This window comes from Aquarana catesbeiana, linkage group LG07, assembly GCF_042186555.1.
Source record: "Aquarana catesbeiana isolate 2022-GZ linkage group LG07, ASM4218655v1, whole genome shotgun sequence".
NCBI lineage: Eukaryota > Metazoa > Chordata > Amphibia > Anura > Ranidae > Aquarana > Aquarana catesbeiana.
In genome coordinates this window covers 93,258,099-93,278,994 of record NC_133330.1, presented here as the reverse complement: position 1 = coordinate 93,278,994, position 20,896 = coordinate 93,258,099, and the positions used below count along the sequence as shown (strand labels likewise).

General features: G+C 41.7%; 1 protein-coding gene across 2 annotated transcripts in view; it reads left to right on the top strand.

Annotated features, from left to right (window-relative positions):
• NCF4 (neutrophil cytosolic factor 4) overlaps nucleotides 1–20,896 on the top strand; it is a 63,931-nt gene that overhangs the window by 589 nt on the left and 42,446 nt on the right. For both annotated transcript variants that reach the window (XM_073592496.1, XM_073592497.1), the window contains 4 exons: nucleotides 3,376–3,445; nucleotides 5,446–5,530; nucleotides 13,202–13,355; nucleotides 13,585–13,655. In XM_073592496.1, coding sequence (XP_073448597.1) covers nucleotides 3,414–3,445; nucleotides 5,446–5,530; nucleotides 13,202–13,355; nucleotides 13,585–13,655 — 342 coding nt within the window. In that variant the 5' untranslated portion in view covers nucleotides 3,376–3,413. The remainder of the gene's footprint in view (nucleotides 1–3,375; nucleotides 3,446–5,445; nucleotides 5,531–13,201; nucleotides 13,356–13,584; nucleotides 13,656–20,896) is intronic.

Sequence of the window (20,896 nt, the reverse complement as noted above, 5' to 3'; positions counted from 1 at the left end):
AAGGACAAATTGTTACCCTATGCTGGTGCGCTCTGTTCTTGTTTTGTTTTTTTTTTGTTTTTTTTGTAGCTTTAAGATCACTCCTGTTATCTTATAGAGAGTGAGGGCATTTCTTCACTCATAAACTGATTTTATTTGATTTTTATGTTTTTTGTCTCTGATTTTTTAAGTTATTTCTATTAACTATTTAGTGGCTACACAGCACTTATTACTGATGTCCCACAGTGGCTTTTCATATATTTGTTTTCTGCTGCACCTTTGATCTTAGGCACTGTTCGGATCCCGTTTTTATTACTTTTTGATTAGTATTTCAAAATTCAGCAATTCCCATTTTGCACATTCTAAAAAATGAAAAATGCATACGAGCCCATACCTTTCATAAAACTGCTTATTGGAAATGTTGGTAGATTCAGATATAGACATCACTAAAATAAATGTGGTGTAGTGGATAGCACTCTCACCTAGCAGTAAAAAGGGTTGCAGGTTCAAATCCCAACCACAACGCTATCTGCCTGGAGTTTGCATGTTCTCCCTGTGCCTGCGTGGGTTTCCTCCGGGTGCTCCGGTTTCCTCCCACACTCCAAAGACATGCTGGTAGGTTAATTGACTTCTGTCCTAAATTGGCCCTAGTATATGAATGTGAGTTGGGGACCTTGGAATGTGGGCTCCTTGAGGGTAGGGTGTGATGTATGTGTGGAGCGCTGCGTAAATTGACGGCGCTATATGTGTACCTTAGATAAATAATATATAATAGAGGAGCATCTTAATAAGACACAATGTACAGGGATAGTGACAATTGTAGACATGCACCCACACTCACTCAGCTTGAATTGGATGGACTGGTGTCTTTATTCAACCTTACCAACTATGTAATAGGCATATAGTGACTTTTCCTCTAAAGTCAAGCTGGACCTATTCCCTCTTGGGACTTCTTTTTGGTTCTTTATTGTTATAGGCAGCATCACTGACCTGTAGGGAGGTAGGAGGCATCTTCATCACAATGACAGCTGTCCCTGAGACAGAATTTAAAGGGGAATATATGGACACAAATCCCAAATATGAACACAAATAGTAATACAAATCTGACAGAGCTTCCGACACTTCCCCACTCTACCCAACATTTATTGAAAACTTTTTGAACTTCAAACTGAATTTGTCACGTTTCACAGCATATGTATTTCTAGATAGCTGAACGCAGAATGTTTTTTTTCTGGTATCATTCATTTAAGATTACTGGAAGGTTGGATTAACCAACAGGACGTCTGCTGCATTTTCCAGTGGGATTACTTAACAGGAAGAGTGTTGTGTGTAAGCTGAATTTGCATCATCTTCAGTTCTGATAATGCCTTGAAAGTTACACATATGTTACACAAGCACACACACAATGCTGTGAATTAAGAATGCTTTCAGAAATAGAAGTGTTAAAGTGGTTGTAAACCCGGCTTGGTCATTTTTACCTACAGGTAAGCCTATAATAAGGCTTACCTGTAGATAAAATGAATATCTCCTTAACGTGCACGGTTTCGGAGATATTTACCCTGCATGCAGCCAGTGACATCACTGGCGCATACGCTCTGAAGGTCAGACATACTTTGTCGGAACTTCAGAGCTTCGTGCCTGAATCTAGGGCTCCCGGACAAAAGACAGGGGGAACATGTCGATCCTCTCAGTGGTAAATTTACAGTGCTGGGGGGGGTGGTTCCAAGGTGAGAACTTCATAATGTGCTAGTATGCAATGCATACTAGCACATTGTGCCATTGTCTTGCAGGTTTGTTTTGTTTTGAACATCCACAGTTTACAACTGCTTTTATAGTTTATTTTTAGCAACAAAATGTAATTAAATGAACAGAAGCGAAATCCAAATGAAATCAATATTTGGTATGACCACCCTTTGCCTTCAAAACAGCATCAATTCTTCTAGGTACACTTGCTCACAGTTTTGGAAGAAACACGGCGGGTAGGTTGTTCCAAAAATCTTGGAGAACCAACCACAAATCTTCTGTGGATCTAGAATGCCTCAAATCCTTATGTCTCTTCATGTAATCCCAGACAGACTTGATGATGTTGAGATCACGGCTCTGTGAGGGCCAAACCAGCACTTTCAGAACTCCTTGTTCTTCTGTACGCTGAAGATATTTCCTAATAACATTGACTGCATGTTTGGGGTGGTTTTCCTGCTGCAGAATACATTTGGGGCCAATCACACACCTACCTGATGGTATGGAATTATGGATAAGTACCTGCCTGTTTTCCTCAGCATTGAGGACACCATTGATCCTGACCAAATTTCCAACTCCATTTGCAAAAATGCAGTCCCAAACTTGCAAGGAACCTCCTCCATGCTTCACTGTTGTGTGCAGACACTCATTATTATACTGCTCTCCAGCCCTTTGCCAGCAAAAACAATTACATATCTTTTACAATCACTTTAATAATAACTGTTACACAGCCTTGCCACACCCGTGATCACATGGGCCAAGAAACAAAATGCACAAAGGATACCTGGTTCACACTAGTGCATTGCAGTTTTGATTCAATTTCCTGTGCGATATTGTAGTGCAACGGCAGTGTGACTTGATACAATTTTTATGCATTTTTTACTGTGATAGACAGCAGGGATGAGTCATTGGTTGTCAAGGAGCTGGCATCTGCTGGCGTTCTAACAACCATGAGTCATCCCTTTTGTCAGGGAGTGATTCCCCGCTGACAGCATAATAGGGGGGATTTACTAAAACTGGAACACTCAGAATCTGGTGCAGTTGTGCATGGTAGGCAATCAGCTTCTAATTTCAGCTTGTTCAATTACGTATTGATAATAAAATCTGGAAGCTGATTAGTTTATATTTACAGCTGCACCAGATTTTGCACCATGCAGTCTTAGTAAATAACCCCAATGTAAACAAAAGAGACAGCATATCCATACCAGACCCTTGTCTGAGCATGCAGCCTGGCAGGCCAGGAAAAGGAGGGGGGGATGGGTGTGTGCTTTCAGTGCTACTCCATTGCACTCTATGGTGGACAAAATCACACTGCATTACACCAAAGTAGCACAGGCACCTTTCCCAAACCCACATCACAGTAGCATTGCCCTGAAGTAAATGGGCACCATTGAAAACAATGTGATTTTCATTGTCATGCGATTGTGTGTGACTGAAGTCGCATCTGAAATTGCACTAGTGTGAATGGGACCTTACTGCTACTTTTTATTTTATATCAACATTTCAAAAATAAACAGTGCAAGGATTTGAAGGATAGTTAAACGTTTAGTGCAATTAAACAACTTTGACAAATAATAGAACATTTTTTTATACAGAAACTACAGTGTATACTTTACTATTCCAGAAATTATTGTCTTAACTGGTTGTTGTTTACAGGTTTGATGAGGTTGAGCCGAAACTGAAATTCGCTGACAATGTCTCTTCCTCGTCAGCTCAGGGATGAAAGGTAAGCAACATCTAGCAATGAGAGTGTCTATATACTGTATGTTATATTATAATCAGGGCTTTTTTTCAGCGGGAACGCGGGGGAACGCAGTTCCGGCACCTTCAGCACTGAATGTATGTAATGGCAAGGGATGCTGGATTATGTTACAGTGTTTATTGATGCTGGCTGCTGGGGGATCTATTGTTACTGGAGGTGCTATTTTTTTGCAGGGGTTCATTGTTGCTGGGGAGGTTTATTGTTGCTGCTGGGGGACCTATTGTCTCTGGAAGCAATCTATCTTTGCAGGGGGGAGGTCTGTTGTTGCTGGCGGGTGATCTATTGTTGCTGGGGGGGGGCAGTTGTTGTTGGGCAGGATTTACTGTTGAGGGAGCAGTCTATTGTAGCTGGCTGCTGGAGGGTCTATTCATGCTGTCTATGGAGGGGGGTCCGTTGTTGCTGCTGGGGGTCTATTGTTGCTGGAGGGGGGTATTTTTTGCAGGTGGTCCATTGTTGCTGGGGGGGAGGGGGTCTATTGGTGGCTGCAGGGGATCTTTTTTACTGCTTTTCTTGTTATCATTAAGAAATTCCATCCAAATTACTTAGTACCACAAATGTTACTTGGTTCTGTATTTTCTAAAATGGGCAGTATTGGGAAGTGGGTAGGGGGTGGAGCCAAGTAACGGTGCCCGGAGGTGGGTAGGGTAGGTGGGTGGGTAGGGCTAACTCCGAAAGGCGGAGTTCCTGCACCTATTCTCTGAGAAAAAAAGCCCTGATAATAATAATAGGTGATACCATCTGGATCAATCTAATAAACTTTTACTATAAAAAAAAAAAATGCAAGACAAAATAAGCATTAAATAAATGTACAGTATTACTCTAATAGGTATTTTAGAAAGCCAACTTTTCTTGTTCAACTCAATGTATACAGTTCAAACTGAACTCGGGGCACCATCATTTGAATACCTTTAGAGGGGTTAGTAGCTGATTTACCTACTCAATGTGTCATTTTTTATTTGCAAAGCCTAAAATGGGCCTAATTGTGCTACATAGTACAACTCTCACGGTATTTAAATGATGGCCCGAGTTCAGCTTTATATGTCAAGTAACACCTTCAACAGGTCAAGATGAAACTACCAGGAGGTGGCAGAGCTTCCACCATCAAAGTGACCCATTGTTCAGGTGTACTAGCGGGGCTTGGAGGATGCTTTACGCTTTAGGAGAGTAAGGCCCCTTTCACACGGGACGGATCCATGTTGATCCGCCCCGTGTTTATCCGCTGCTCAGCGGGGATCGCTCCGTTTTCCCCAGCTGAGTCGGCAGATGACAGGGCGGGACCCGCACACTGTGCAGGGACCGCCCTGTCAGATCTCCGCTCTCCCCTATGGGGGATCGGAGGAACACGGACCGTCTGTCCGTGTTCCTCCGATCCGCTCTGCAGACGGATAGAAAAATAGGATTTTCTTCCGTCCGCAGAATCGGACGAGAGCGGAGGCGGACGACATCGGGTGTTAGCGGATGTACATCCGCTGACACCCGCTATCCCATAGGGATGCATGTATGTCCGTATTTCATCCGAAAACGGATGGATGAAATACGGACATACGGTCCGCATGTGTGAAAGGGGCCTAAATAGGCTGCCATTGCTTTTGCTCCACAAACATTAAGATTTACATTATATTCAATAGTTGTCGCTCGAAGTTTGGAAACGTCATGAGCTTTTTTTGGGGCACACTCCCTGGTTTCAGGGATTTTGATCTGTTTTGTTAACTAAGCCTGTAAATGTTGTGGTGTTTTTTTTTTTTCTCAAAAAGTATTCTTTTTCCTAAATCACGTTGGAATTCTGCTATGTGGCCAGATTGGATGCATGTAGGATTTGGCTGAGTTCCTCTTCAAATGGAGGTACCCCTCAGATCCAGGTTGACAAGTTTAAAAAAATTACATTAGTTAATGTGTTGGGATAAGGAATTATCTTGTGGATTATTTCTTTATGTCCTTAGATCTCTGTTTCTTTTTCCATCTAGTGACTATGAACAACTGCCAGAAGATGTTGCCGTGTCTGCCAACATTGCTGATGTTGAGGAGAGAAGTGGGTTTACAGTATACTATGTAAGGAGCTCCGTTTCTTGGTTTGTACATGTAATATGGTATCTGACTGTTTGTTAAAGTGGTCGTAAACATCAGACATTAAATATGAACTAAGCATATCCCTCTATACTGTGTACTGTGTATACTTGTCTCAATTAAGAGCAATATGTGTCATTTCTCTCTGCTGCTTCATTCCTCTGCTATCAGCATGAGTCACTTCTGACAAGTTTTCCTGACACCTAAGAGAAAAAAGGTGACAGTGGAGGGACCTCCAGCACACAGCCTGTGATTGACAGCCTCAGCTCTGTTTCTTTCCTCCAATCAGCTCTCAGAGTTCTCCTCACTGAGCTCTGCAGAGTGTAATTTCAGCTCTTCTCACCCCTTTTTCTGACAGCTCAGACATGCTTTATAAATTCAGGACTTTGAACAGCTGCAGATGAAGGAATTGAAGAAAATGAAAATTGGTCGCACACCCTGACTTCTGTAGAATAGTCACTTTATTGTCAAAGTGCCAAAGGATGTAGACAGGACGTTACAGGAACATTGGTAGACAGGTTTCACACGTTGTGAACAAACATGAGTTATTCACATGAATAACACGTTGTGAACAAGCACGAGTTATTCGTTATTCCTTCCATGGTGTGCGACCAATTTTCCTTTTCTTCAATTACTATTGACGGTGGTGAGCCGGGGCCAGCACCCACGAGGAAACCTTTATCCACAGTCTGAGCATCACTGAGACTAATCACTTCACTGGGTATATGTAATGCCGCGTACACACAACCGTTTTTTCCGTCGGAATGAACTCTGACGGTTTTTTAGATAGAGCTCCGATGGAGTTCCGCTGAAACGGACTTGCCTACACACGATCACACCAAAGTCCGATCATTTAGAACTCGATGACGTATGACGGGACTAGAAAAAGGAAGTTCAATAGCCAGTAGCCAATAGCTGCCCTTGCGTCATTTTTGGTCTGTCAGAATAGCATACAGACAAACGGTTTTCCCGATAGGAATTGATTCCGTCGGAAAGATTTAAAACATGTTCTATTTCTAGGTCCGTCAGAATTTTCGAAAGAGAAAGCCAGATGAAGCCCACACACGATCGGAATGTCCTATGGAATGATTCTGTCGGACCTTTTCTGCCAGAAAGTCCGGTCATGTGTACGCGGCATAAGGGTTTACAACCACTTTAAAACAGCAAAGTGCCTGTCAATTAATTACCACATTTCTGTTTTTTGACTAACATACCATCTAAAAACAATTTGCAGAACACCTCCAAATGTTGTGTTTTATGTAGGAAAAGTGGGCTAGCAATAACATTTATGTTCCCACAGCAGCCAGTCAGTTTCAGAATGTAATTTCTGAACTGAAGGGTTGAAACCGAAGCAATAATTTTAACTGGTTTCTATGGTTCAAAAAAACTTTTTTTGTTAGACCGCTTTTCATACATGGACATAGTTAATGCATGTACTCTGAAGACCGGTCTCCGAGGGTACTTAATGTTCCTACACCAGATACTGGTCACTGAGAGATTAATGTATATACAGTGCACGTGAGACTGGTCACTGGAGTTTGGCCACTTAGTGGTCAATGCACAAACACTGGGACATTGTAAGCTGGCCACTGATGTCTTAATGTATATATACATTGGAGACTGGTTACTGAGGGTAATACACACTAGACATGTGCATTCGTTTTCATCCAAATGCATTTTCGTCCGAATTTCAGGTATTTTCGTTATCATTTTAACAAACAATAACGAAAGTGCAGAATCCGAAAAACGAAAGACCCGACATAAACAAATGCTTTATTTTCATTTTCGTTGTGACAACAGTTCGATATAGATAGGAGATTCGACATGATGCTGACAATAACAATCTGTGTCCAACGAACCTGTGGTTGAATGTGCCTAACCTTAACTCTATTAGTCCAATATTATTCTACATAGAGAGAAAAGATTTGACGTAGGGGAGAAAAGATTCGATATAGGGGAGAAAAGATCGCTGCTGGAATTGGGTGGGGGAAGTAAAATAAAAATAATGATAATGATGAATGTTATTGGCTGATTGTAACCAAAGAGGAGGAGCAGTAAAATAGCTAGAACTAAGCACACACGTACAGCCAACTTACTTTCACTTACGATTTGCTAGCAGAGAGAGACACACACACTGAATCATTTCAGAAGATCAATCTTAGCTGGTCCGTTTGTCAGAGAACCTGAATTATTTAGCAATTAAGCATAAGCACAGCAGCAGAACAATAGTGAAGCAAGCTACAGTTCAACTGAAAGTGGGGTTCCACCCAAAAAACAAAAATACCTGGAAAAATTCTAAAAAAAAAAACAAAAAAACATTTGGATTTTTTTTTTTCACTTACCTCTAAATGCCTGTTGCTAGGTGGTCCCTCGTAGTCTGCCTGTTCCTTTGCCTGGGCTGGTGACATCACTTCCCCCCCAGGCACAGGAAGGGCTCCGCTCTGCTCCCTCCCTCCTGTCAATCATCTGGGACCCATTACAGGTGAAGCCACAGCCCGGCGCCCACAGTTGAAATGCTGGCGCCGACGAGCGGAGGGGGGGGACGAGCGGGGCTTCGATCCCCCGCATCGCTGGACCCAGGGACAGGTGAGTGCCCAATTAAAAGTCAGCAGCTGCAGTATTTGTAGCTGCTGACTTTTTATTTTTTTTTTTTTTTTTGACGGCCCCCCTGGGTGGAACTCCTCTTTAACTTTTTCATAATAATCTGCTGCTATTGTGTTAGTGTTGTGAATTTGATAGTGATACTAGTGTTGTGATAGTCTCAGAGGCTGCCCGTCTTGTGGGGGGGGATTTATTATTATAGATTCTATATTATAGATTGAGATTCTATATAGATTTTATATACCCTATCTTGTTACCTGTCTGATCAGTGATTACTATCACCAGTCCATTTTCTGTTTGAACTATATACATTCAACATGAACGATGAAGATTCGACAAAGCAGCGAAACAGTCGACAGACACCATAAGCCTTCAATGACAGATTCGACCTTAATTAATTTGGATTTTCGGACGAATGCAATTTTTAACGAAAAACAAAATAAATAAAAAAAAATTCGGGAGTAACTAAATAAATTTATTTTTCGGACGAAAACGAAATTCCGAAACGAAATATTTCAGTGTGAACATGTCTAATACACATGCACACAGGACACTGTTCACTGAGGGTTTAGAGCCCATAATGGATAACGGAGAGGTAATGCTTGTATTATGTACATGATAACAGAGCCTGAAATGATGAGGAAGACCTCTCTTACTCCTCTGACACGGGGTCCCTGGTAGTGTGAACAGAAGGAGCAGAAGTGCAGAGTAGCACGAGTGTCTGTAGTATAAAAAATATGCCAGCGCCAACTGTGTTGTTGGAAGAGAATATACAATCTACACATGGGAAGGATTAAAAAAACAGCTGCCACTAATAATATATATAAAACCTACCACTAAATTGAAAGGAGATAATAAGCAGTGCTAGCCTGCAATCCCAACCTCAATCTTCACAATATACATGCACAGTATTCAGTATAATATAAAAATTATATTATTGTTATTACAAGGGCACAAAATCATATTCAAAACTAAATATGAATAAAATTATCACTAACAAAATCTGTATATCTCAATTCCTTACAATGTATAAATCAATAACTCCTAGTGCATATACTTAAAGTGCAAACACTATCAGCAAAGTAAGGTGCAATAATCGCATAAAAACTATATGTGCAAAGTCCAGTTTAAATGGAAAAAAGTGCAAGTGCAAAAATAGAAAAAGTGCAAATACAAAAAGCAATTAGTCAATTTAAAAAAAAAAACTTCATAAATGATCCAGGAGAATAATTATTTCAAAAATTCACGTCAATCAATATTGAAGAAATTCTCTAAACTGTGTTAGAAATACTCAAAAATGCTCCAAAATGACACCCAGTGTGATCCGTCACCATCCAACCTATAATGACTCACCAGATAAAATGGCTGGTCAAGTTACAAACCAGCAGTTGTGCTTTTTGTATATAGATCTCCAAAGGGTTAAATCTCCAGGGTTTTGGCTCCCACTCCTTGTCTCTTTTATTCATAGACTCACATGTAGGTCACGGCCACCCATAAATTAAGACAAAAGAAGGAAAGCTTCCATGGCTTAATATCGTTTTAAAAGGCTTTATTAAAATAAATGTAAACAGAACACTCACATGATACAAGTGTCTCCCCAACACTAAGGTGTAAAGGCTCTTTTGTAGTTGTCAATCGTCCCCGGCTGCAAACCCAAGCCGCGAGCACGTTCAAGCCAAGCGCTGTGATGTCAGCATCCTAGCCCTGCCTACGCGTTTCTTCATTCAACGTCCTCTGTAGATAGAGAATTTCTTCAATATTTACTGACATCTGAATTTTTGAAATAAGTAATCTGGATCATTTAATAAGTGTTTTTCAATGGACTAATTATTTTTTGCACTTGCACTTTTTTCTATTTAAACTGCACTTTGCACATATAATTTTTCTTGGATTATTGCACTTTACTTTACTGATATTGTTTGCACTTTAAGTATATGCACTAGGAGTTAAGCATTTATACATTGTAAGGCATTGATATATAAATATTTTGTTAGTGATAATTTTAATCATCTTTAGTTTTGAATACGATTCTGCTCAATTATAATAACAATAATATAAATTTGATGCTAAGGGGTGATTACAAATATGGTATATAATACAAGTGCCTGTAAGTCTTGCCAGTAGCAGAGCGGGTATCCACGCCAGACAGGAGAGGTCATCAGTAGCTTTCAGTGAAGCAGGTTGACTGGTAGACAGCTGGTGGATGGGAGACTGAAGCAGGCTGGTACTGGCAGCAGTGGGCAGGTGAGGCATGCACTGGTAGCACACTGTAGAACAGCAGACACAGCAGGATGTGTCAGGAAGCAAAGGCAGGCAAGCCAGGTCATACACTGGCAAGAGGGATCAGGTACAAAGGAGCAGGCAAGAGCTGGGTACAAGCTGGGCCAGGAGCCAATCAGTGGAAGATAAGCAAATGGAGCAGACAGAAGCGGACATAGACAAGCCGGGGTCCGTGCAGATGGAGTTCAGAGATTGGTCAGACAATCTGGGTCAGCAACTGGAATCAGGATACATAAATTACAGGGTCAGAGGATACAGGGAAGGCTGAAAGACAAAGCAGCATTGATCATGAGCACTGACACAGTTTAACCACTTACGGACCACCCGCCGCACTTTTATGTCGGCTGTTTGGAGGAGGATATTGTTGTTATGACAGCAGCTAGCTGCCATAACTCCGGTATCCCCTTCTTCAGCGGGCGGTCTGCTACAAGATAAAAGTGGTCTCTGCAGCGGATTCACCGCAAGATCACTTTTATCGGTGGCGGGAGAGGGCCCCCCTCCCGACGCGATCCGGTGCCCTCCGCCGTCAGCAGCGGCGGAGGCGATCGCATCCTGTTAGTAGCTGGGTATGGAGACGAGTGAGGGGAAGATAGCCCCCACCCATCCCCATACAATTGCTGGGCGGAAGCGACGTCAAAACATCACTTCCGCCCACAGCTCTTAAAGGGACATTTTTTTTAAATAATTTTTTTAAATGACAAATTTATTTATTATTTTTTTTTATTGCATTTTAGTCTAAATATGAGATCTGAGGTCTTTTTGACCCCAGATCTCATATTTAAAGCGGAGGTTCACACAAAAATTGAACCTCCGCTTTTTGGAACACTCCCCCCTCCGGTGTCACATTTGGCACCTTTCAGGGGAGAGGGGGGTGTAGATACCTGTTTAATACAGGTATTTGCACCCACTTGCAGGTGTAGACTCCCATGGGAGTCTACACCACTTCCCGTCCCCCCGCGTTGTCTGCTGGGACACACACGGGTCCCAGAGAAAGCAGGGACCATTCTGATTGCGCAGTGCAACTCGCGCATGTGCAGTAGGGAACCTGGGAAGTGAAGCCGCAAGGCTTCATTTCCTGATTCCCTTACAGAAGATGGCAGTGGCAGCACCCGAGAGCCAAGCGACGGTTCGGCCTCGGATGCTGACATCACTGGCCCCTGAGACAGGTTAGTGTCCTTATTTTAAAAGTCAGCAGCTGCAGTATTTATAGCTGCTGACATTTAAATTTGTTTTTTTGCGGGACTCACTCTTTAAGAGGTCCTGTCATGTTTTTTTTCTATTACAAGGGATGTTTACATTCTTTGTAATAGGAATAAAAGTGGCATTTTTTTTTTTTTTTAAAACAGTGCAAAAATAAAAAAAAAGGTAAAATAAATAAGAACAAAAAAAAAAATTTAAATGTCCCTGTCCTGACAAACTTGCGCGCAGAAGCGAACGCATACGCGAGTAGCACCCGCATATGAAAACGGTGTTCAAACCACACATGTGAGATATCGCCGTGATCGGTAGAGTGAGAGCAATAATTCTGGCCCTAGACTTCCTCTGTAACTTAAAACATGCAACCTGTAACCTGTTTTAAACGTTGCCTATGGAGATTTTTAAGGGTAAAAGTTTGTCGCCATTCCACGAGCGGGCGCAATTTTGAAGCATGACATGTTGGGTATCAATTTACTCGGCATAACATTATCTTTCACAATATAAAAAAAAAAAATTGGGCTAACTTTACTGTTGTCTTATTTTTTTTAATTCAAAAAAGTGTTTTTCTTCCAAAAAAAGTGCACTTGTCCGCTGCCCAAATACGATGTGACAAAGTATTGCAATGACCGCAATTTTATTCTCTAGGGTGTTAGAAAAGAAAAATGCATAATGTTTGGGGGTTCTAAGTAATTTTCTAGCAAAAAAAACTGTTTTTAACTTGTAGACAACAAATCTCAGAAAGAGGCTCGGTCCTTAAGTGGTTAAATAGTCCATTTGGTGACAACATCTGTCACCTGGGTACATAAGCACGCTGATGCTCACGTCTACACACACCTCTACACATGCCCATATGCATGCGCATAAGTATTAGCCAAATTAATACATGTACGAGAGGAAGCATAAGTTAGCCTATGAAGGGGCACAGTAGTCCGTCTAGAAGAACCATTTTGTCTACTGGCATGCCCTCCCTGACAGCTTGTATACAAGAGAGAGTGAAAACTGAGATGTAAATGAACAAACATTGAAGACTGGTCTGTGATACGCTAATATGCATTATTTGGAAACTGTTTATTGAGGGGTTAAAGCAACTTTGTCAGTAAAAAAAAAAAAAAACTCCAGAAAGTCTAGTGGTGAAAATAAGAGTGAATGCTTTAATCTCCTCCACTGCCTGTGTCTTGCGTCACCAAGCGCTGCTCCCTTCAAGTAAAATCCCGAGCTGAACTATTTTGGGAACCTGACATTTTTGGGAGTGTCAATCTCCTTGCTACCCCCCCCCTCGCATTTAGTGGTTCCCCTCTTTCTCAATGCTATGGAAGTCAATAAGATTGGAAGCTTTTGGTAAGTGAGGTGTGTCTGCTGGACAAGGTTCAAGAAAAGACCAAATGGGAGTCTGTTGGTAGAGCACACTGTGATCAGCCAAATTCAGAACTGGAAGCACAATTCCCCAACAAAAAAAAAACAACTTTAATACTATAAATATACAGTAAAAACAAAAATATGCTAAATAGTACCATATACTGTATATAGTGCTATTGGTGCACTTCTCAACTTAAAGGCTTCTTTTCTTTCTTTCTGCAGACATTTGTCATTGAGGTTAAAACAAAAGGAGGCAGTAAGTATTTTATATACAGAAGATACAGCCAGTTCTTTACTCTGCACGCTAAGCTAGAGCAGAATTATGGACCAGAGAATGGAGTTGCACCATACATTTGCTCCCTGCCTCCTTTACCAGGTACGTGGCTGTAGTGTTAGTGATCTTAGAAATGAAATTCTCCTTTCTCAAGAGATATGACTGAACATTTTTGTGTCTCTTGTGGCTCCTCTGTAATTGGCGCCGTCTCTACCTCTAGTTTTTAATGTCAAGGGATGTGAACTCCTCTGCAGCCCAATTTAACTTGTATTTGACAGTATGATGATCAGTTTCTTTTTTTGCCCTTAACCTCTGTGTCTTTGTCTTCTAGCAAAGATTTTTGTTGGAAACAAGAAGGATATTGCTGAGGGTCGCATCCCCCTTTTAAATTCATACATGAAGGTATGGTTGCCACACACCATAATTTATCATATAGTTACAGTACCACTTATAGTGCATACCTTTCATATGTCAGTCACAGGTGAAATAATTCTGTTAGTTCTTTGAAAATGTTTCACTTATTGCCACTCTCATTGTGCCTGCCAGATGAGCCTGACGTGCAGTGGGAAGGCTTCACATACAACCCCGGCTCAAGGGCCACCAGTGTTGCAACAGTGGTCGCAAGAGGCTGGGTTGTCTTCGGTGTAGCAGATGTGTCACCAGGATAGACCAGCAGGTTGAATGGGAGGTGTTGTCAGTTCAGCTGATGCAGCAGGAAACAGGAAACAGGAAGTAGGCTGGTAGGTGCAGAGCTGAGGAGACACTGAATGCATAGTCAGACAAGCCGGGTTTGGTAACAGACGATCAGATGCAGATACAGACGACAAGCAGAGAATGGTCAGGATACAAGCATAGTTTGGGAACAGGATATCAAGCAGTAGAGAGGTAATCATAGTCAACAAGGCAAGGGTCAGGGTAACAGAGAACAAATGTAGTCAGAGTGAGCCGGGTCAAAACAGGAAATAGAATCAGGATCACAGGAACAGGTTTCACAGGTACAAGCTGCAGATCAGACAGCAAAGTCTCTGTGCAGCAGGGGGTTTAAATAGGAAGTCTTGGCACCAGTCTCTGCAGTTACTCTGTGCTCTTGTTAACCCCTAGGTAACCACTGTGCCGGATGGTGAATCCATGACACTCATATTCCTACCTTAGATGATTGTAGCTACTCTTAGGAAAATTTGTTCTGTATCAACAATCTTTACCCCATGCCATCTTTCATAACCTTTATTAAATTTAGTTGCTCACCTTTGGTTCAATCCCCAAACTTTTTTTTTTTACAGTGCAGTGCTTAGAATATTATCCCTTGGTCAACATGTGGCCTATCAACGTATTTATACAAGGGTAATACCATACTTTCTTCATATACCAGCATTTTTATTCCCATTTTCTACATTCCATGATTTTATGTGATTTTACATCGACTGCATGGCAATGTAGTCTTACTCCAGGTCTTTTTCCCCAACTGTAATATAGGGGTCATGCTATTATCACAGCTCGGGTATATAAACCTTACATTTAACAGCATTAAATCTAATCTGCAATTTAAATACTGGTTGGCATTTTGTTAAGGTTCTTTTATAATCCTGCTGAGTTGATAGATCCGGCCTAATTCAATATTAGTTTGGCTTATTTTAATATGTATAATTTATAACTAAACCTAGGGGTAATGTGCAAGAACAACAGACTCGGGATTAAGTCAAGTATGGCAGGCTGTCAGGGAAAATGGCTTGCATTTGAAATGTGCTTTCCACACATTTACCACGCGTTCGCATTGCAACAGGATTGCAGAAATAACGATGAACACAATTGTACACGGCTCCATAAAATCCAATTCAAAATCCAATCACTGCATTCCACATCCATTAAAAATGTCAGGAGCACAATACAACTCCCCATGCACGCTAACCCTTTCCTTTCTGTCATTAAACTGGATCATACAAATGTCATTAAAAAGGGAATCAAGCCCAATATTAAAATTTAAACCTAAAACAGAACTAAAGTCCCCTATATTCATATCTGCTTCAGTAATGCATTGGGCGTGTGCCTCTTCGCTGGTGTCAACATCTATTCTTCACCTGGTCTCTCTTTAGGTTTGGTATCTTTGGCCATCTTAATGGCCCGGATGACATAGCTCCCACACATGTGCACAGGGAGTTAAATAATCTAGACACCAAGGCATGCTGGGATTGTACACTGAGCTGCGCATGTACTCAATGGCGTCCCTAGGGGGGGGGCAGAGTGGGCCCTGACCCCCCAACATTATGCTGTGCCCCACCATGTGCCCCCCCATTAAAAATGTTTTTGTTTTTTATTTTAATTTTATTTTTACAAAAAGGCAATGCCTAAGAGGGAAAGCGTCCCCAGTCAGCTCCTACGGGTGATTCCCCCCCCCTCCCTCTGCTCGTTGACACTGCATAATGCGAGCGCTCACACAACCACGGCCGCCCGATCTGCTCCTTCCCCTGCATCCTCATTGGCAGGGAGAAGAGCGAATTGCAGGAAGGACTCCACCAAGACTCTCAGTTACTGAAAAAACAGACTGATTTCTCCCGTCCTTAGGATAGGAGAACTAGCCTGTAATTTTCAAGAGATGCCAGACCAGCGCTGTCAATAGCAGGGGCAGGACAGCAAGAGGAGACTGGGGAACCCCACAGTGGCAGAACACAAGGGCCCCGGTGGCAAGACAACCTTTGCAACCCTGATAGTTCTCCCACTGCTTTGGACCCTTATATTTTCTTGGTATGCTGGTGACATATATCTCTTGTTTTCTTCCACCCTGGGGGGGTCCCAATACAGTAGGAAGGGAGCTCACTGCAGAACATGTGAAATTGCATTTTATAGTTGCCCCCCTACTTTTGTCCCTGTTCCCCCATGTGCCCCCCCTAAATATGAAAGCTGGAGACGCCACTGCATGTACTACTCAGGGTACAATCTTCAGAAATTTTGTAGCAAGCAGGTAGGAATATTCTGCAATAAAATCATACCTGCTAAAAGATGTTTTTTACACAAAGTTCTATTTAAGCCTTTTTAAAAACTGATCTTGATAGTTAGACCTGACCCATTGTCAAGAACCCCTTCTAATTCTCTATTATTCATTTTCTCTCTCCTGCCATTTCATTTTCATTCAAAAATCAAATTTACGTCAAATTTTTTTACTTTTCCAAAGTAATGGTATCACATCAGCTCTATGTCTACAGAATTAAAGCGGAGTTCCACCCAATTTTGAGAGGTGGTCTTAAACGAAAGACCATCTCTCCACCCCTCGTTTTTGGTTATTTAAAACATTTTTTTTTACTTACTCTCGTACCTTTTTTGGAAGTACTAAGAGTACTTCCGATCCAGCCGGGCATCCTCTTCTGCGGCGAGCCCCCCGTTGACAAGATGGCCATTCACAAAGCGCCGCGTGACTCGCGCATGCACAGTCGTAAACCGGCAGTGAAGCCGCAAGGCTCCACTGCCGGTTTCCCTTAGTTGGAATGGCGGAGCCTGCACACGACCTGATGAACGGATCGGTCTTGGGGGTCCGACATCGCGGGCTCCCTGGACAGGTAAGTGCTACAGTGTTTGCAGCTGCTGACTTTTAAAGAAAAATGTTTCGGCTGGAACACTGCTTTAAATAGTTAAAAGAGAAGCTAGAAGTGGCCTGTTAATTTTTGATCCTATTTTCCTTAGTGCATGGGGGATATATGTGATCTGGACCTGTATATCTAGCCTAAAATGTACGTACATGTTGAATATCAAAAATATTTTTTACTCTATAGTAGGGAAGAGTATAAACCTCGCCAAGATTTTGTTGCTGCCTGTGGCCCCACTTGGTAGAATTGCCATATCTATTTGTTTTGGTGACCACTGTCATCAAGATAGGTAATAATGGAAAATAAAAAAAATTAACAGCAGAACAGAGATGAAGCCACTTGTTCTGGTGACAGCTGTATATTTTATGCATTACAAGTACTTATAGCGTGCCATCAATTTATGCACTGCTTTACATATATATTGTGCATTCACATCAGTCCCTGCCCCAAGGAGCTTACTATCTAAGGTCCCTAACTCACACATACTAGGGCCAATTTCCAGAGGAACCAATTAATCTACCAGCATGTCTTTGGAGTGTGGAAGGAAACCCATACAGACACAGGGAGAACATGCAAACTCCAGGTAGGTAGTGCCAGGGTTAGGATTTGAACCAATGACCGTGGCACTGCTAGGAAGTGCTTACCACTGGGCTGCCCATTCTAAAAGAGGAATTCCCCTCTCACTTCCTGTTGTGTATCCAGGACAGATGATAAATAACCTGGCGGTGGATTTAATCCTTTGCTATTCTATCCAATAAATAATCCAACCCTTTAAAGGGTTAGTTCGCTCAAAACTGATGTTATAAACCAGGGATATGCAATTAGTGGACCTCCAGCTGTTGCAGAACTACAAGTCCCATGAGGCATAGCAAGACCCTGACAGCCACAAGCATGACACCCAGAGGCAGAGGCATGATGGGACTTGTAGTTTTGCAACAGCTGGAAGTCCGCTAATTGCTTATCCCTGTTATAAACCCTGGGAGATGTTGGAAGATGAAAGATGTTGGAAAATCAAACATCTAATGGTTTCTTATATCTTTTTGGGAGTTTGATAGAAAAATATTTGTGCTTAAGTTCACAAACCATGTTATAATGTTATAAAGAATGCAGCTGGAGGAATGAAAACACCAAAAAGTGCGTAGGAATGCTAAAAGCTCCAAAGTGGATAGAAAGAGAACCAGGACGTATGGCAGAGAGAATTCTGAGGCTGTGTTCACATATGAGCCATATGCGGCTTACAGCAGGGGTCCGGTGTGTCCTGGTTCACCGTTTCAGGTCCAACTTCAGCCCGAATTTTGGGCTGAATTCGGACCTGAAATGGACCAAAAGACTCACAGCGTTTTTGTGCAAAACGCACCGGACCTACTGCAGAGATATGTGAACCGGCTCCATAGAGAGCCGGTCAAAATCTCCTGCTATTGCGAATTGGACCCGTATCCAATTCGCAATGGTGTGAACCCAGCCTCTAGAGATACATTTAGTCAGTGGGTGGCTTAGCTTGCCAGAAACTTACAACTGTAATAACCCTTTTGAGTGGAATGCCCCTTTTATCAATAGTAACTGTACCTATTCTTAAAAAAAGAACATTCCCTTTTCTCCAGAGTTTAGTGAATGGGGTGAAGCTCTGCTGACTTCCATCATCCAATTATGTTTGAGCAAAATAATGTTTTTTCTGATTTCCTTGCATGTGATTGGGCATTCTTTGCAAAGTAAAACTTTACCACGTTCCCTAGGTTCTGGCGAAATTCCCTTGCGATGAACAACCTATTTGCCTTTGGCAAGTCAATCCATTAGCTACATCTGTCAACAGATCATTTGAAACTGGCAACATCTGTGTGAGGCACATGAAAAAATAATTTAATGTCTCCCTTTCGCTTTGCCCTTTAAAGATTAATTTCTTCATTTTGTCCTATATTTTCAGATTTTTCTTAACTAAGCTTACATAATTGTAAAACTTAATATAGTATTTAATTTTATATCATTAGCACTTTGTTTTTTAGCTTCAGTTTTTGCTAATGTAATATAATTTCAGATATTCATATGATATTTCTAAAATTTCCTTTATACATTTTAGTACTGTCAGGTATTAAGAATTCAAATGCTCTGCTTTTGTGAATTAGTTTCTTATGTGATTGTACTCAGACTATGTCCTTGTGTTAAACAATGCCCTTAGTTTCCAATCACACATACTGACAGTTGCAAAACTTGCTGTGCTCAGAAAATCTCATTTGAAAGTGCAGAAATTTGAACCTCAGTTAGAACAATGTCACAGGTGCAGTAAGTTAAAAATGAATGACAAATCTGAGAAAGAGCCAGATGTTCAATGGCTGGACTGAGCAGAACAGTCTGATGGTGGATCTTTCAGGAAGATTACAAATCTGTGCTAACATTCCAGGGAGATCACAGTGCTCAGCAACATTATTCTTTTTCAGAGATCCTGTGACACTGACCATTAAACAGTAGTCCTTGAGTTTCTGTTGATTGACTAGGCCTGAAAGGAGTACAGGTAGTCCCCGGGTTACAAACAAGATAGGGTCTGAAGGTTTGTTCGTAAGTTGAATTTGTTTGTAAGTTGCAACAGGTACATTTTTTAGGTGTAACTCCAGCCAATAAAATAATTTTTACGTTTTTTAGCATCAGGAAGGATGAATACCCCTGTAATGTTTGTTTTGCTGTCTGTGCCCCTGATCAGAAGATTTCACCTTACTTTCTATCCCTGTGACAACTGGATTTTGAAAATTTGGGGATGTTGTGGAAACATGGTTTGGTGATAAGGCTTCAGTGGAGACACCTTTTTCCTATAACAATTCTTCAGGAGTGAATTTCCCTTCCTATGGGTAGAAAAATAGGCAATTGAGCCATGGTTTACCCCCTCCCCCTGCAAAGGCAGCCAGATGGGGTTGTACACATGCCGTGACCACAATACTTGGTGTTCCTGATGTGTTCGTCTGTAACTCCATCGAATGGGACTCATTCAAGTGAATAAGGCCATGCTGCAACTGCAAGCCAGGCTCGTGGTTGGGATGCAGTATTTCTATTCAAAGCCCCTGTTCAGCTGCCCAGAAATTTTTTAAAAAGGCATGCAGAGGGTGGCAGTATCCCCTCATGAATGTTTGTGAGTCACTGCTGTGCCGCTCTCTGAAAGTGATCCACTGTGGATCACTTTTCAGAGAACAACGCAGGTGTAAACGAGCCCTTACAAATTTCACAGAATGAAAGGTATCAACAGGGGAATAAGTCTGAGCCGTTTCACATGTATGTATATACAGCCAGGAATTTAAAAACTTTGATAAAGGCATGGGGATTTACATGAGTGTGTCATATATGGGCCAGCATATTGTTACATAGTTACATAGTAGGTGAGGTTGAAAAAAGACATCAAGTCCAACCTGTGTGCGTGTGCTTTTATGTTAGTATTACATTGTATATCCCTGCATGTTGTGGTTGTTCAGGTGCTTATCTAATAGTTTTTTTAAATTATCGATGCTCCCTGCTGAAACCACTGTCTGTGGAAGAGAATTCCACATCCTTACCGCTTATACAGTAAAGAACCGTCTATGCAGCTTAAGGTTAAACCGCTTCTCTTCTAAATTTTAGTGAATGGCCGCGTGTCTTTTTAAATTCCCTTTCGCTGAAAAGTTTTATCCCTATTGTGCGGTCACCAGTGCGATATTTGTACATTGAAATCATATCCCCTCTCAATCGTCTCTTCTCCAGAGAGAATAAGTTTAGTGCTAACCTTGTAACTAACTCTCTCCAGTTCCAGCACATCCTTCCTGAGGACCGGTGCCCAGAACTGGATGGCATACGACAGGTGCGGCCAGACCAGAGTCTTCTAGAGCGGGAGAATTATTGTTTTATCTCTGGAGTTATTCCCCTTTTTAATGCATGACAGTATTCTGTTTGCCTTGCTTGCAGCAGCTTGACATTGCATGCCATTGCTGAGCCTGTCATCTATTAGGACCCCTGGGTCCTTTTCCATCCTAGATTCCCCCAGAGGTTCTCCCCCTAGTGAGTAGATTGCATTCATATTTTTGCCACCCAAATGCATTATTTTATATTTTTTTA